This window comes from Cherax quadricarinatus, chromosome 79 (genome assembly GCF_038502225.1).
Source record: "Cherax quadricarinatus isolate ZL_2023a chromosome 79, ASM3850222v1, whole genome shotgun sequence".
NCBI lineage: Eukaryota > Metazoa > Arthropoda > Malacostraca > Decapoda > Parastacidae > Cherax > Cherax quadricarinatus.
This window is the reverse complement of record NC_091370.1, coordinates 16,221,660-16,236,942: the sequence shown is the minus strand read 5'-3', so window position 1 is coordinate 16,236,942 and position 15,283 is coordinate 16,221,660. Positions and strand designations below refer to the sequence as shown.

Below are 15,283 nucleotides of genomic sequence, written 5' to 3'. Positions count from 1 at the left end.
ATAACTATTGATTAATGCACCTATGCCTGTCCAAACACATGCCAGTTTATATATGAAGATTATTATTATTATGTCATTCACTAAAAATCGCTAAACTAGTAGGAGTCAGATTTGGTCCAGGGAAAGAAGGTTGTCCAATTGGTTGGATCACTCAAATTCGTTATAATTGTCAATGATTTTAAGTGAAACTGTAACGTCGCTTATTATAATTATATTTAGGGTGTTGTACAGAGACCTTGTAGAGCAAGAGGCAGCCAGGTTTATTTATTCATTTATTGATTTATTTAATAATTTGAGCATACATACAGAGGTACAAAAAAATACAGGTAAGAGCAGCATGCCAAAGCCACTTGTATGCATAGCATTACGGGAGGAACAGGTTTAATTCTTTGCATCAAGAGCCCCTCACCGGCATCAAGGAATCTCCCTTGAGGGAACTTAATAACGTTAATAAATCTCCCTCTAATCCTAGGTAAACCTATACGGCTTGCTGTCAAAGATTATGACCCAAATAATGAAACTCTTATCACAAGAGACTAATAGTTCCCAACTTCCTTTTCATACAAATCAAACTGTATCAGCTCTCCCTGCATCAAGTGCCCTGCTTATTACTCTTATGGAACCTTTGTAATCCTTTAGACGTTATCATTTCCCTGAAGAACAAAGGAATTGCGTTAATAACATTACTTGGAGCTGATAGTGTCCGCCTCAGTCTCGTGTGAGGATATGAAGAGTGTAGATAACTCACATTTTTCTCCCGCTAGCTTCATCATTATTCTGTGTTGAGCAGCCGAGACATCCACACCAGCCCTGGTGTTATCCTCCATATATCATATCCAGCCAAATTAAGGATAGAAAGGCAGGTGATACGAAAATGTTATAAAGATGTGAAACAGTGAACAAGATATTCAGGAGCCTTTCATCTTACAGATATTATTACACCACGTAAGTTAAAACTTCCATTGACAAATATACTCTGAATACATGTGAAATGTATTAACAATAATTCATATATGAAATTTTGTCATTTTCCTAACTAAAACAGCCAGTTTTTTTTTTTTTTACTAAATAGGGGTTCCAGAGTTCTAAACACAATGCAGATCAGTCATGAAATCCTAATAAGAGGAGTGGTTTACGCACTGCCCTGGAGTTTTATGACTCGCTTATCCTGGGTTCAAACCCCACCCGTTCCGTGGTTTGTTTACAGTGAAGTTCTAAAAATATATTTTTTTATTATTGTCTTGGTGAATCGCTAAACCCGTAAGGTTATACAGCGCCTCGGAAATAGAAACCAGTTATGTATGATCCGAAGACGAGCAGTGTAAGTTGAAGCTCAGGGGCCAAGAATCCTTCACCCGAATCACTGAATAATAATAATAATAATAATAATAATAAATTAGGTCAGTTTTGTCACAGGATGCGACCCACACCAGTCCACTAACACCCAGGAACCCATTTTATTGAAAGATGAACGGGGACAGCAGGTGTCTTAAGGAAACACGTCCTAATGTTCACACCCGTACCAGAGATCGAACCCTGGATTTCATTGTGCGAGCTGAGTGTGCCAGCAATCGAATTATATAGGGAAAGATCAAATGCAGAAGTAATTACGGATAAAACTAACTACTTGGGTAAGATGGGTGATCCACTGAGTAATATAAATATGCAAACCCAGAAAGAATTCCCTAGTCTCAGTTAATAGAATATAATGACTGTCGAAAGGCAAAAATGAGCTACTTAAAAAATAATAACTCATATATATATGAATTAATCAAACGCATATACCAGATAATCCAGTCAGGCCCAAAATTAACTCCATTGGCTCAGACACCTACAAATTATGCAAATTGTAGGCATTTTCCATCTATAATAACAGCGCTACATTAATAGCACTATACCTGGACCGACAAAATGTGATTCAACTTCAATAACAAGAACATAAAGTGGGACCAATAAACCAAGTCCTAAGTGATATAAGCTGGGAAGATAGTCTAAGCACCATAGACCCCAACTTATGTCTAGAACAGATTAATTCTGTGGTACTCGATGTATGCTCAAGGCATATTCCTTTAAGAAAAAAGAGATGCAAACTAGAAAGAGAAAGGCGCTCCCTTTACAGGCGAAGGCAAAGAATAACAGAGCGGCTAAAAGAGGTCAATATATCTGCAATACGTAGGGAGACACTGGTCAGAGAAATAGCAAACATCGAACTAAAGCTAAAGGAATCTTACAGGAGTCAAGAATCGCGGGAAGAACTAAAAGCCGTAAATGAAATCGAAAGAAACCCAAAGTATTTCTTTTTTTATGCCAAATCAAAGTCGTGAACAACATCCAGTATTGGGCCCCTACTTAAACAAGATGGGTCCTACACAGATGGCAGCAAGGAAATGAGTGAGCTACTCAAGTCCCAATATGACTGGGTTTTTAGCGAGCCGCTAACCAGACTGAGTCGAAGATCTGAATGAATTTTTTATGAGAGAGCCACAGAATTTGGTAAGCACAAGCCTATCTGACATTATCCTGACGCCAAATGACTTCGAACAGGAGATAAATAACATGCTCATGCACTCTGCCCCAGGGCCAGACTCATGGAACTCCATGTTCATCAAGAACTGCAAGAATCCCCTATCACGTGCTTTTAACATCCTATGGAGAGGAAGCATGGACACTGGGATCGTCCCACAGTTATTTAAAAAAAACAGACATAGCCCCACTCCACAAAGGCGGCAGTAAAACAATAGCAAAGAACTACAGACCGATAGCGCTAACCTCCCATATAAAAATCTTTGAAAGGGTCCTAAGAAGCAAGATCACCACCCATCAGTTTCACAACCCAGGGCAACATGGGTTTAGAGCAGGTCGCTCCTGTCTGTCCCAACTACTGGATCACTACGACAAGGTCCTAGATGCACTAGAAGACAAACAGAATGCAGATGTAATGTACACAGATTTTGCAAAAGCCTTCTACAAGTGTGACCATGGTGTAATAGCGCACAAAATGTGTGCTAAAGGAATAATAGGAAAAGTTGGTAGATGGATCTATAATTTCCTCACAAACAGAACACAAAGAGTAGAAGTCAACAGAGTCTGAGGCGTCTACGGTGAAAAGTTCTGTTCCGCAAAGCATAGTACTCGCTCCCATCTTGTTCCTCAGTCTCATATCGGACACAGAGATATAAGCCACAGTGCTGTGTCTTCCTTTGCAGATGACACCCGAATCTGCATGACAGTGTCCTCCACTGAAGGCACTGCAAGGCTCCAGGCGGACATCAACCAAATCTTTAAATGAACTGCAGAAAACAATATGAAGTTCGACGATGAGAAATTTCAGTTACTCCGATATGGTAAACGTGAGGAAATTAAAATTTCATCGGAGTATAAAACAAATTCCAACCACACAACAGAGCTGGGAGTGATCATGTCGGAAGATCACACCTTCAAGGACCATAACATTGTATCAATCGCATCTGCTAGAAAAATGACAGGATGGGTAATGAGAACCTTCAAAACTAGGGATGCCAAGCCCATGATGACACTCTTCAGGTCGCTTGTTATATCTAGGCTGGAATATTGCTGCACACCAACAGCACCTTTCAAGGCAGGTGAAATTGCTGACCTAGAAAATGCACAGCATGCATAACTGAGATAAAACACCTCAATTACTGGGAACGCTTGAAGTTCCTGAACCTGTACTCCCTGGAACGCAGGCGGGAGAGATACATAATTATATACACCTGGAAAATCCTAGAGGGATTAGTACCAAACTTGCACACGAAAATCACTCACAACGAAAGCAAAAGACTCGGCAGACGATGCAAAATCCCCCCAATGAAAAGCAGGGGTGCCACTAGCACGTTAATAGACAGCACAATAAATGTCAGGGGCCCAAGATTGTTCAGCTGCCTCCCAGCATACATAAGGGTGATTACCGATAGACCCCTGGCTGTCTTCAAGAAGGCACTGGTCGGTACCTGACCAGCTGGGCTGTGGTTCGTACGTTGGATTGCGTGCGGCCAGTAGTAACAGCCTGGTTGATCAGGCCCTGATCCACCATAAGGCCTGGTCGCAGACCGGGCCGCGGGGGTATTGACCCCAGAAACCCTCTCCAGGTAAACTCCAGGTATTACCTGGAGAGACTTCCGGGGGTCAACGCCCCCGCGGCCCGGTCTGTAACACCTCTGTTGACTACTACTCTTTGTGTTCTGTTTGTGAGGAAATTATAGATCCATCTACCAACTTTTCCTGTTATTCCTTTAGCACGCATTTTGTGCGCTATTGCGCCATGGTCACACTTGTAGAAGGCTTTTGCAAAGTCTGTATATATTACATTTGTTTGTTTTTGTTACATATGTTTGTTTTTGTTGCAGGTTTCCCGTTTTGAGACGGCGTTGTATCACTTGTAACTACTGTTGGTGAAGCAGTCACTCAGAACTGCAGCAAACGAGGAAACTATGACGGAAAGATGGACAAATACCCCGGAAATAACCACACACTTCCTCTCCTTCCTGTTGATGCTGTTGGTCACCCAGTCCCTCTCCAAGAGTAAGTGAAGATAGCAGCAGTCACCATGTAATTAAACTGATATTCATGGGAGAAGCACAAAACCCATACGGATCATAAGGTGCCGGGGAAACGGGAGGTAATTACCCATGATTAGAGGGTTCTAATTAAGAGCCTTTTGCCAGCTTCAAGGTTAAACTTATATCTAGAGTCTTTCCCATAGGTGAAGAAGTCAACAAGACCAGACTGGAAATGGTGAAATCCTTCAGTAAGATGCCAGGAGAAGTGTGTTTGAGGTGTCTTGGAGGACAAAACAAGGAGGAAGGAGTGACGGCAGTGCTTCGGCTGACGGTTATTTCAACAGCCAAGAAGATACGGAGGACAGCTGGGAACTGTACCATCACGTCAGACCTCTTGTGTACCGATACCTGGCATACTCTCATCTTCAGTAACGACAGTGACAACGACGAGGTAGGTTGCGACATACCTCACCTTCCATATATTCGTTCTAAATCACTAAACATGTAGGGGTCACAGCGCCAAAGAAACGGGAAGTAATCAGGTTTGATTCAAGAAGGGAGAAGAGGTTAGCTGCAATCAAGAGCCCTCCATTATCTCCATTATACATTAGTCTACACTGGTAGTGTGCCCTTACCACATCCATAGGGTCAGGTGGCCCAGTCGAATAATTTGCTCATATATATATTATTTATTTATTTAGACTTTGCTTGCTGATGGTGTGGTAGAATAATATATGTCCCTGACTCACTTTGCAGCACTCCCTCAAGACCAAGATGGACGGCAACAAGACCATCACCTATAACAAGTCCGACGTCCGTGTGTTACTCAACGTCTACAGGTTTCAAGTAGTCGAACTCATGATCAAGGTCAGACAGGGATCCATGTGGCTCACTTATGCATATTTTGGTCCCTTTCCACGATCTTGTTTCCTCTGGAATTAATTTTTGCAATTGTTTATTTGTCTGCCTGCCTAAATTAGTTAAATAGGTTTATTATATATCCCATACCCTTCCTGTGGGTGGTAGTCTGAAGATGGGAGAGGCACGTAATGGGTGCAGGGACTGGGCAGCAAAGTTATGATAACTAAACAAGTCACAGTGGCAATGAACTATGTATTTGCTAAAAAAAAAAAGGACCTTGGTTTGTGTTAAATCGTGTAGCTAGACTGGTATTTTCTGTCCCAATTGGAGTTCCCACTAGTCCATACTTGCATGAGCAGCATTGGTTCCCTCTCAAGACTTGAATGTAAGCTCCTTTTATTAGCATTTAAACCTATTAAGTTTAATAAAGACAAAAAATGTTCTGATAGGCTTTGTGCCTCTTACATGAGCTCAGGTTGAGAATGGTTCTACAAGGATGCTGCTGACCTCTACGAACTGATTAAGCCTCCTGCTACGGGAGGAAATCTTTCACAAAAGAGACTTTTTCTTTTGTAGCTCCCAGACTATGTAACAGGTTGGGAGTGTCTGTTAAAGAGTCAGGAATCTGTTCATGCTTTTATGTCTTAGTTGAAAGCATACATCTTCTCAGAGCTGATCATACTGTCACTCTTGAACATAAATATATGTTTCTCTGCAGTTATTTCTGTGTAAGAACATTATTAGTATTATAATCAAAGGGAAACGCTAAACCTACCAGGGTCATACAGCGCTACAACTCTTGAAAGAACAGGCACTCACTAACCAAAATTATTATCATTATAATTACTGTTGTTGCTGCTGCTGCTACTACTAACTGTTGCATTTATAGGGAAGCGCTAAATCTGTAGAGGTCATACAGTGTCTGGGAAGTGGGAAATAATCTAGTTTGATCTAAGTATGGGTAGAACAACTTCAGTTCTACATTAAGAGGACCTCACAACCATCAAGGAACCTACCCTGAGTCGTAATTTAGTTGGGTAGTCCATCAACTGAGTCACGAGTGTAGCGCCTATACAAAGTAATTATTGAAAAGCGTTGCATTATCTTATGTAGCATCAGCTACTGTATTGCTTGCATAATGCTGTATTTTGCAGGGACGAGCTGAGTTAAGTGACTGTACGCCTCCAGACGTCTCCACCGCTTCATTTGAATCATCAGGTAGGTCAAATTGACTTTGTAGTCCAGCAAATAATAATAATAATTATACTATAATAAGTTTAAGCCCTAAACTCGTAAGGGTTATACAGCGCTAAAGGGAAGAAAGTGCTAAGCTTAGGAGTGTGCGAAGGTTGTTAATGGGTGAGGGGCAGTGGGGAGGGGGAGGGTGCAGAAGTGCAAGGCACTTGAAATAGTCTTTCCTGTGGGAGGGGGGAATAATTATATTTTCAGTTACAAATATTCATGGTAATTCATGAGTGTCCGGGTTCGATTCCTGGCGAGGGTAGAAACACTGGGCGTGTTTCCTTACACCGGTTATCTATTGTCACCCATCAGTAAAATGGGTACCTGGGTGTTAGTGGACTGGTGTGGGTCGCATCCTGGAACAAAACTGACCTAATTTGCCCGAAATGCTCTGCATAATGAGCGGCTTTCTATATAGTAGTATGTCATTAATGTCAGCTATGGTCTGTATACCTTGTACATGTACTTGTAGAAATAAAAATATTCTATTATTATTATTATTGTTTTAGGAAATATGTGATGTTCTCTTCAGATGTGTTTAGTTTTTATTCTGCACATTCAGTGGTCCATACCAGAAAAATCTGGGGTCCATGCAAGACATATTCACACACACACACACACACACACACACACACACACACACACACACACACACACACACACACACACACACACACACACACACACACACACACACAGAGTAGTCAGTAAGTGGAATAGTTTGGGAAGCGATGTAGTGGAGGCAGGATCCATACATAGCTTTAAGCAGAGGTATGATAAAGCTCACGGCTCAGGGAGAGTGACCTAGTAGCGATCAGTGAAGAGGCGGGGCCAGGAGCTCGGACTCGACCCCCGCAACCTCAACTAGGTGAGTACAACTAGGTGAGTACACACACAAAATGCAAGGAGGCAGAGGAGAGGTTTGTTCCCAAGGGAAACAGAAATAATGGGAAGAACATAACGAGTCCTTGGTTCACCCAAAGGTGTAGGGAGGCAAAAACTAGGTGTACTAGAGAATGGAAAAGGTACAGAAGACAGAGAACTCAGGAAAATAAAGAAATCAGCCGAAGAGCCAGAAACGAATATGCACAGATAAGAAGGGAGGCTCAGAGACAATATGAAAATAACATAGCATCAAAAGTAAAGACTGACCCGAAGCTGTTGTACAGCCACATCAGGAGGAAAACAACAGTCAAGGACCAGGTAATCAGACTGAGGAAGGGTGATGGGGAATTCACAAGAAACGACCGAGAGGTTTGTCAGGAGCTCAACACAAGATTTAAAGAGGTATTTACAGTGGAAACCAGTAGGACTCCAAGAAATCAGAACAGGGGGGCACACCAGCAAGTGCTGGATGAGGTACATATAACCAAGGAGGAGGTGAAGAAGCTGCTATGCGAACTTGACACCTCAAAGGCGGTGGGACCAGACAACATCTCTCCATGGGTCCTTAAAGAGGGAGCAGAGATATTGTGTGAGCCATTAACAAAGATCTTCAACACATCATTTGAAACTGGGCAACTCCCTGAGGTATGGAAAATGGCAAATGTAGTCCCAATTTTTAAAAAGGGAGACAGACATGAGGCACTAAACTACAGACCTGTATCACTAACGTGTATAGTATGCAAGGTCATGGAGAAGATCATCAGGAGGAGAGTGGTGGGGCACCTGGAAAGAAACAAGTGTATAATTGACAACCAGCACGGTTTCAGGGAAGGAAAATCCTGTGTCACAAACCTACTAGAGTTTTATGACAAGGTGACAGAAGTAAGACAAGAGAGAGAGGGGTGGATCGACTGCATATTTTTGGACTGCAAGAAGGCCTTCGACACAGTCCCTCACAAGAGGTTACATCAAAAGCTAGAGGACCAGGCACACATAACAGGAAAGGCACTGCAATGGATCAGAGAATATCTGACAGGGAGGCAACAACGAGTCATGGTACGCGACGAGGTGTCAGAGTGGGCGCCTGTGACAAGTGGGGTTCCACAGGGGTCAGTCCTAGGACCTGTGCTGTTCTTGGTATATGTGAACGACATAACGGAAGGGATAGACTCAAAAGTGTCCTTGTTTGCAGATGATGTGAAGTTAATGAGAAGAATCAAATCGGACGAGGATCAGGCAGGACTACAAAGAGACCTGGACAGGCTACAATCCTGGTCCAGCAACTGGCTCCTTGAATTTAACCCTGCCAAATGCAAAGTCATGAGGATTGGGGAAGGGCAAAGAAGACCGCAGACACAATATAGTTTAGATGGCCAAAGACTGCAAACCTCACTCAAGGAAAAAGATCTGGGGGTGAGTATAACACCGAGCATATCTCCTGAGGCGCACATCAATCAGATAACTGCTGCAGCATACGGGCGCCTGGCAAACCTACGGATAGCGTTCCGATACCTCAGTAAGGATTCGTTTAAGACTCTGTATACCATCTACGTCAGGCCCATACTGGAGTATGCAGCTCCAGTTTGGAATCCACACCTAGTCAAGCACGTCAAGAAATTAGAGAAAGTGCAAAGGTTTGCAACAAGACTAGTCCCAGAGCTACGGGGATTGTCCTATGAAGAAAGGTTGAGGGAAATCGGCCTGACGACACTGGAGGACAGGAGGGTCAGGGGAGACATGATAACGACATATAAAATACTGCGCGGAATAGACGAGGTGGACAAAGACGGGATGTTCCAGAGATGGGACACAGACACAAGAGGTTACAATTGGAAGTTGAAGACTCAGATGAATCAAAGGGATGTTAGGAAGTATTTCTTCAGTCATAGAGTAGTCAGGCCATGGAATAGCCTAGAAAGTGATGTAGTGGAGGCAGGAACCATACATAGTTTTAAGGCGAGGTATGATAGAGCTCATGGGGCAGGGAGAGAGTGGACCTAGTAGCAATCAGCGAAGAGGCGGGGCCAGGAGCTGTGACTCGACCCCTGCAACCACAAATAGGTGAGTACACACACACACACACATACACACACACACACACACACACACACACACACACACACACACACACACACACACACACACACACACACACACACACACACACACCTGCAACCACAATTAGGTGAATTAGGTGAGTACACACACACACACACACACACACACACACACACACAGCAGCTGAGGGAGAGGACAAAAAAGCGAAAGGAGCTAGGAAAGGAGACAAGGATGGAACCAGCAGAGGTCAGTCAGAGCAGAACAGAGCAGCAAGGGCAAGTACACACACAACTATCCTCAGAACCCCACAACCTATCACACCATCCCAACACACAATACAATCCATACCCACAGCTTCCATCCAACCCCCAACCATAGAATCCCACAGTATGCTACCAGGCCTCCCACCCCCACAGGCCCCCCAAACCACAGTGTTGGAAAGGAAACTGAAGGTATGGTACACAAACGCTGATGGAATAACAAACAAGTGGGAGGAGTGGCACGAAAGAGTCAGAGAGGCATCACCAGACATCACAGCGATCACAGAAACCAAGCTTACAGGTATGATAACAGATGCCAGCTTTCCAGCGAGATACCGGATCCTGAGGAAAGACAGAAGGAACAGGGGGGGGGGTGGAGGAGTGGCACTGCTGATTAAACACGTATGGAATTTTGATGAGCTGGAGAGAGGAGACAGCGGAAAAGAAAGTGATTGCATTGCGGGAACGCTTCACTCTGGTGGTCCCAAGGTGATAATTGCAGTGATGTATAACCCACCACAGAACAGCAGGAGGCCAAGGCAAGAGTATGATGAGAGCAATAGAACGATGGTTGACACACTGGCTGCAGTGGCCAGAAGAGCTCATGCATGCAGGGCAAAGCTCCTGATCATGGGCGACTTTAACCACAAAGAGATCGAATGGGAGAACTTGGAGCCACATGGGGGCCAAGATACATGGAGGGCTAAGATGATGGAGGTGGTACTGGAAAACTTCATGTACTAACACGTAAGGGACACTACAAGAGAGAGAGGAGAGGATGAACCAGCAAGACTGGACTTAGTATTCACCTTGAGTAGTGCAGATATTGAGGACATCACATATGAAAGACCCCTTGGGGCCAGCGATCATGTGGTTTTGAGCTTTGAATACACAGTAGAGCTACAAGTGGAGGGGGAAGCAGGAAGGCCAGGACAAATGAAACCAAACTACAGGAAAGGGGACTACACAGGAATGAGGAACTTCCTGAATGAGGTTCAGTGGGACAGAGAACTGGCAGGGAAGCCAGTTAATGAGATGATGGAATATGTAGCAACAATGTGCAAGGAGGCTGAGGAGAGGTTTGTACCCAAGGGTAACAGGAATAATGAAAAAGCCAGGATGAGCCCATGATTCACCCAAAGATGCAAGGAGGCAAAAACCAAGTGTGCTAGGGAATGGAAGAAATATAGAAGGCAAAGGACCCAGGAGAATAAGGAGAGCAGTCGTAGAGCCAGAAACGAATATGCACAGATAAGAAGGGAGGCCCAACGTCAATATGAAAACGACATAGCAGCAAAAGACAAATCTGACCCAAAGCTGTTATACAGCCACATCAGGAAGAAAACAACCGTCAAGGACCAGGTAATCAGGCTAAGGAAGGAAGGAGGAGAGACAACAAGAAATGACAGTGAAGTATGTGAGGAACTCAACAAGAGATTCAAAGAAGTGTTCACAGAGGAGACAGAAGGGGCTCCAGAAAGACGGAGAGGTGGGGTACACCACCATGTGCTGGACACAGTACACACCACCGAGGAAGAAGTGAAGAGGCTTCTGAGTGAGCTAGATACCTCAAAGGCAATGGGGCCAGATAACATCTCTCCATGGGTCCTGAGAGAGGGAGCAGAGGCGCTATGTGTACCCCTAACAACAATATTCAATACATCTATCGAAACAGGGAGATTGCCTGGGGCATGGAAGACAGCAAATGTGGTCCCAATCTTTAAAAAAGGAGACAGACATGAAGCACTAAACTACAGACCAGTGTCACTGACATGTATAGCATGCAAAATCATGGAAAAGATTGTCAGGAGAAGAATGGTGGAACATCTAGAAAGTAATGATCTCATCACCAGCAGCCGTTCAGGACCCTGTACACTGTGTACGTTAGGCCCATATTGGAGTATGGGGCACCAGTTTGGAACCCACACCTAGCCAAGCATGTAAAGAAACTAGAGAAAGTGCAAAGGTTTGCAACAAGACTAGTCCCAGAGTTAAGAGGTATGTTCTATGAGGAGAGGTTAAGGGAAATCAACCTGACGACACTGGAGGACAGGAGAGATAGGGGGACATGATAACGACTTACAAAATACTGAGAGGAATTGACAAGGTGGGCAAAGACAGGATGTTCCAGAGACTGGACACAGCAACACGGGGACACAGTTGGAAGCTGAAGACACAGATGAATCAAAGGGATGTTAGGAAGTATTTCTTCAGCCACAGAGTATTCAGGAAGTGGAATAGTTTGGGAAGCGATGTAGTGGAGGCAGGATCCATACATAGCTTTAAGCAGAGGTACGATAAAGCTCATGGTTCAGGGAGAGTGACCTAGTAGCGACCAGTGAAGAGGTGGGGCCAGAAGCTTGGACTCGACCCCTGCAACCTCAACTAGGTGAGTACACACACACACACATACAGTTATGAAGCTTGGGGAAGGACATAGAAGACTGCAGACGGAATACAGCCTAAAAGGTCAAAGGCTACAAAACTCGCTCAAGAAAAAGGGTCTTTGGGTGAGCATCATATCAAGTACATCTGAAGCGCTCATCAACCAAATAACTGCTGCAGCATATGGGTGCCTGGCAAACCTGATAATAGCATTTCAACACCTAACTAAGGAGTCATTCATGACACTCTACACTGTGTAAGTCGGGCCCATACTGAAGTATGCAGCACCAGTATGGAACCCACCTGGTCAAACATGTCAACAAATTAAAGAAAGTGCAAAGGTTTGCAACAAAACTAGTCCTGGAGCTGAGGGGTATGTCCTACGAGGAGAGGGGGAAGTCAGTCCGACAATACTAGAAGACAGGAGGGATAGGGAGGACTTGATAACGACTTATAAATACTGAGAGGAATTGACATGGTGGATAGGGATAGAATGTTTCAGAGATGGGACATAGCAACAAGTTGTCACAGCTGGAAACTGAAAACTCAGATGGGTCACAGGGATATTAGGAAGTACTTATTCAGTCATAGAGTTGTCAAGAAGCGGGACAGTTTGGAGAATGATGTAGTTGAGGTAGGATCCACACAAAGTTTTAAGAAGAGATATGATAAAGCTCATGGAGCAGGGAGAGAGTGGACCTAGTAGTGACCAATGAAGAGGGGGCTGGGAGCTGTGACTCTACCCCTGTAACCACATTTGGCGAGTACACACACACTGTACATTATTATTATTTTAGTTATGAAAATGCAGCGCTGTATAGCCCTTGTGGCTTAGCGCTTCTTTTTGATTATAATAATAATTAGTTATGGAAAAGCAGCAAACTATAAGGGTCATACAAAGCCTGAGGAACAGGTGGCAGTCACGTATGATCCAAGGAAGTGAATATTCGGTCCAGTTCCCTGAATCAAGATCTCTTTACCGGCTTCAAGGCACCTTCCTTAATTGTACAGGTACTTCAAATAGAATTACAATATTCCAAATGTTTCCCTGATAGATCTTGGTATCAGTGACAAGATCTGTAGATGAATTATGATCTTTATGATGTCATATCACATGTGTAATAAGTCTCTTCCTTGCCCTCCAGTTATCAGTTAAGATGTCACATCACACACATGGGCATGATTAGATGTAAGCTGTGTGACATTATCCCATCCACCACCTATGCAGACATGATCAATGATCATGTTCACTGCCCTCAGACACTGCATAGCTTATGGCAGCTTGAAACTTTGTGACTTATTTTTCTCCTTATGTTGCAGAACAAACCCTCGCGTCCCTGTTCCTGATCACCCTGGTGATATCAGTCGTTGTGGCAGTGGTGATGACTGCTGCATGTTGCTGGTACAGGTACAAGATAAAGGTGTTGAAGAGCAAGAGCAACAAGCTGACAGATGTTGAGTACTAGCCCAAGTTATTACTACAAGCAGTTTCAGTCTGTGCTAGAACACTAGAAGCTAGCCAGCCATGCATACTGTACTTGGTCCTGGATGTTTAAAATTGCAATTCTATAAATTCATCCGAGCTTTCTTCTAATCCCTTAATAGTTTGTTATTTTTAGCATTTCATCTCCAGGGTCAAGTGGGAGAGAATTTTTCCATAAGCAATGCATGTTGTATTATTATTATTATCAAGGGGAAGTGCTAAACCAATGCATGTTGTAAAAGGTGACTAAAATGCTGAGAGTAAGAGACTAGTAACCCCTTCTGTATAAATTACTAAACAGACAAAGAAGGTATCTGATAATTATGCTAGTTATTGTAATGAACTACTGGTAGTAGTATTTTTTTTAACACATCGACTGTTTCCCACCGTGGCAAGGTAGAATGTAATGAGCAAAAGTACTAGTTTGCTTGGATGAGTTTTTGGTTTACATTTGTAGACACAGTTCTCTCTATAATACTTTACATCTGATTTTTCATCTATGAATATTCAGTAGTAGTGGTGTTTTGGTCATTAGGAAAGTCTCTTAATACAGGTCTTGCTAGATGACCCATCCATGAAGCAAGCAACCACTGGCATACAGCTGCAATATAGTCTAGCACTGTCAAGAATCTACTGATTTACCAGAGCTGGTTTTCCATCTTATTTAAAACATTGTCATAGAATACATTTCTGCAAACAGAAAGTGGTCTTTTAAGTATTAATTTCATGAAAACAATTATGTGAAGAAATTTAAATTTATGCAAATATTGTCTAACTTAACTATTAAGCGTTAACCATATGCAGTAATACAATTTTATACAATAAGACCGAATCTTAATTATTAATATTAGCCATTACTTTATAAATTATATATTATTACAAAGGGAATCACTAAACCCATAAGGGTCATACAGCTCATGGGGGATGAGAGGCAATCAGGTGTGATCAATTTGTAGGACAGGTCCACTTCCTTGCCTTTGATCAATATACAGTAATCAGTTTTATACTTTCATGGTAAGGTGTTAAATCTATAAGTGTCAGAGTGACTGAGGAATGGGATGGGCAGGAGATAATGTTTGATCCGAAGAAATGAAGTATCTACCAGCCCTTAGATCAAAAGCCTTCGACCAGCACAATGACGACCCCCCCTTGAATTATTCTTACATTCATGAGGAGTACTATGCCTGTGGTCATACAGCACTTGATGTTGTGGAAGGCATTCAGACTAGTCGAGACATTGGGACACCAGTTTAGTTCCTTTGATCAAGAGTCCATCAGCATCAGGAAACCTCCCTCAAGGAGAACTTCCCTTAAAGGGCAGCTGCTTATGAAGACAACATATTTTCACATCTATTGTTTCTAATGCAAAACATCTGCTGTGCAGTACATGAGCCCTGGAGATTTACTGGTTTTTCTTATTGAGCAAGCTTAAATCCACTATGCCATGCCACTGGTTGAATTGCAAATTGTGCTCGGGTTTAAATATGTATTTTCCATGTGATAGATAAGAGATTGGTTCATGTATGAAAAAAGAATGTAATCCCTTCCAACTGACAGAAGGGCTCAACAGGGTATGGCTTTCTCCTCGG

At 43.1% G+C, this 15,283-nt stretch overlaps 1 protein-coding gene across 2 annotated transcripts; it reads left to right on the top strand.

Moving 5' to 3' along the window:
* The first annotated feature begins 115 nt into the window (after positions 1–115).
* On the top strand, positions 116–15,157 carry LOC128702664 (uncharacterized). 2 transcript variants are annotated; one of them, XM_053797025.2, is made up of 6 exons: positions 116–859; positions 4,368–4,542; positions 4,724–4,971; positions 5,277–5,387; positions 6,536–6,599; positions 13,532–15,157. In XM_053797025.2, exons 2-6 carry the CDS (start codon positions 4,452–4,454, stop codon positions 13,675–13,677), a joined length of 660 nt encoding a protein of 219 aa, XP_053653000.1. In that variant the 5' UTR covers positions 116–859; positions 4,368–4,451; the 3' UTR covers positions 13,678–15,157. The 2 variants fall into 2 exon arrangements, with proteins under 2 accessions (XP_053653000.1, XP_053652999.1); XM_053797024.2 differs by having other exon boundaries at positions 116–945.
* Positions 15,158–15,283: the final 126 nt, after the last annotated feature.

Coding starts and splice junctions, on each gene's coding strand:
- LOC128702664 (XM_053797025.2), top strand. CDS start 4,452: ATGACGGAAAGATGGACAAATACCCCGGAAATAACCACACACTTCCTC. Junction 4,972..5,276: donor ACGACAGTGACAACGACGAG/GTAGGTTGCGAC, acceptor CTCACTTTGCAG/CACTCCCTCAAGACCAAGAT. Junction 5,388..6,535: donor TAGTCGAACTCATGATCAAG/GTCAGACAGGGA, acceptor TGTATTTTGCAG/GGACGAGCTGAGTTAAGTGA.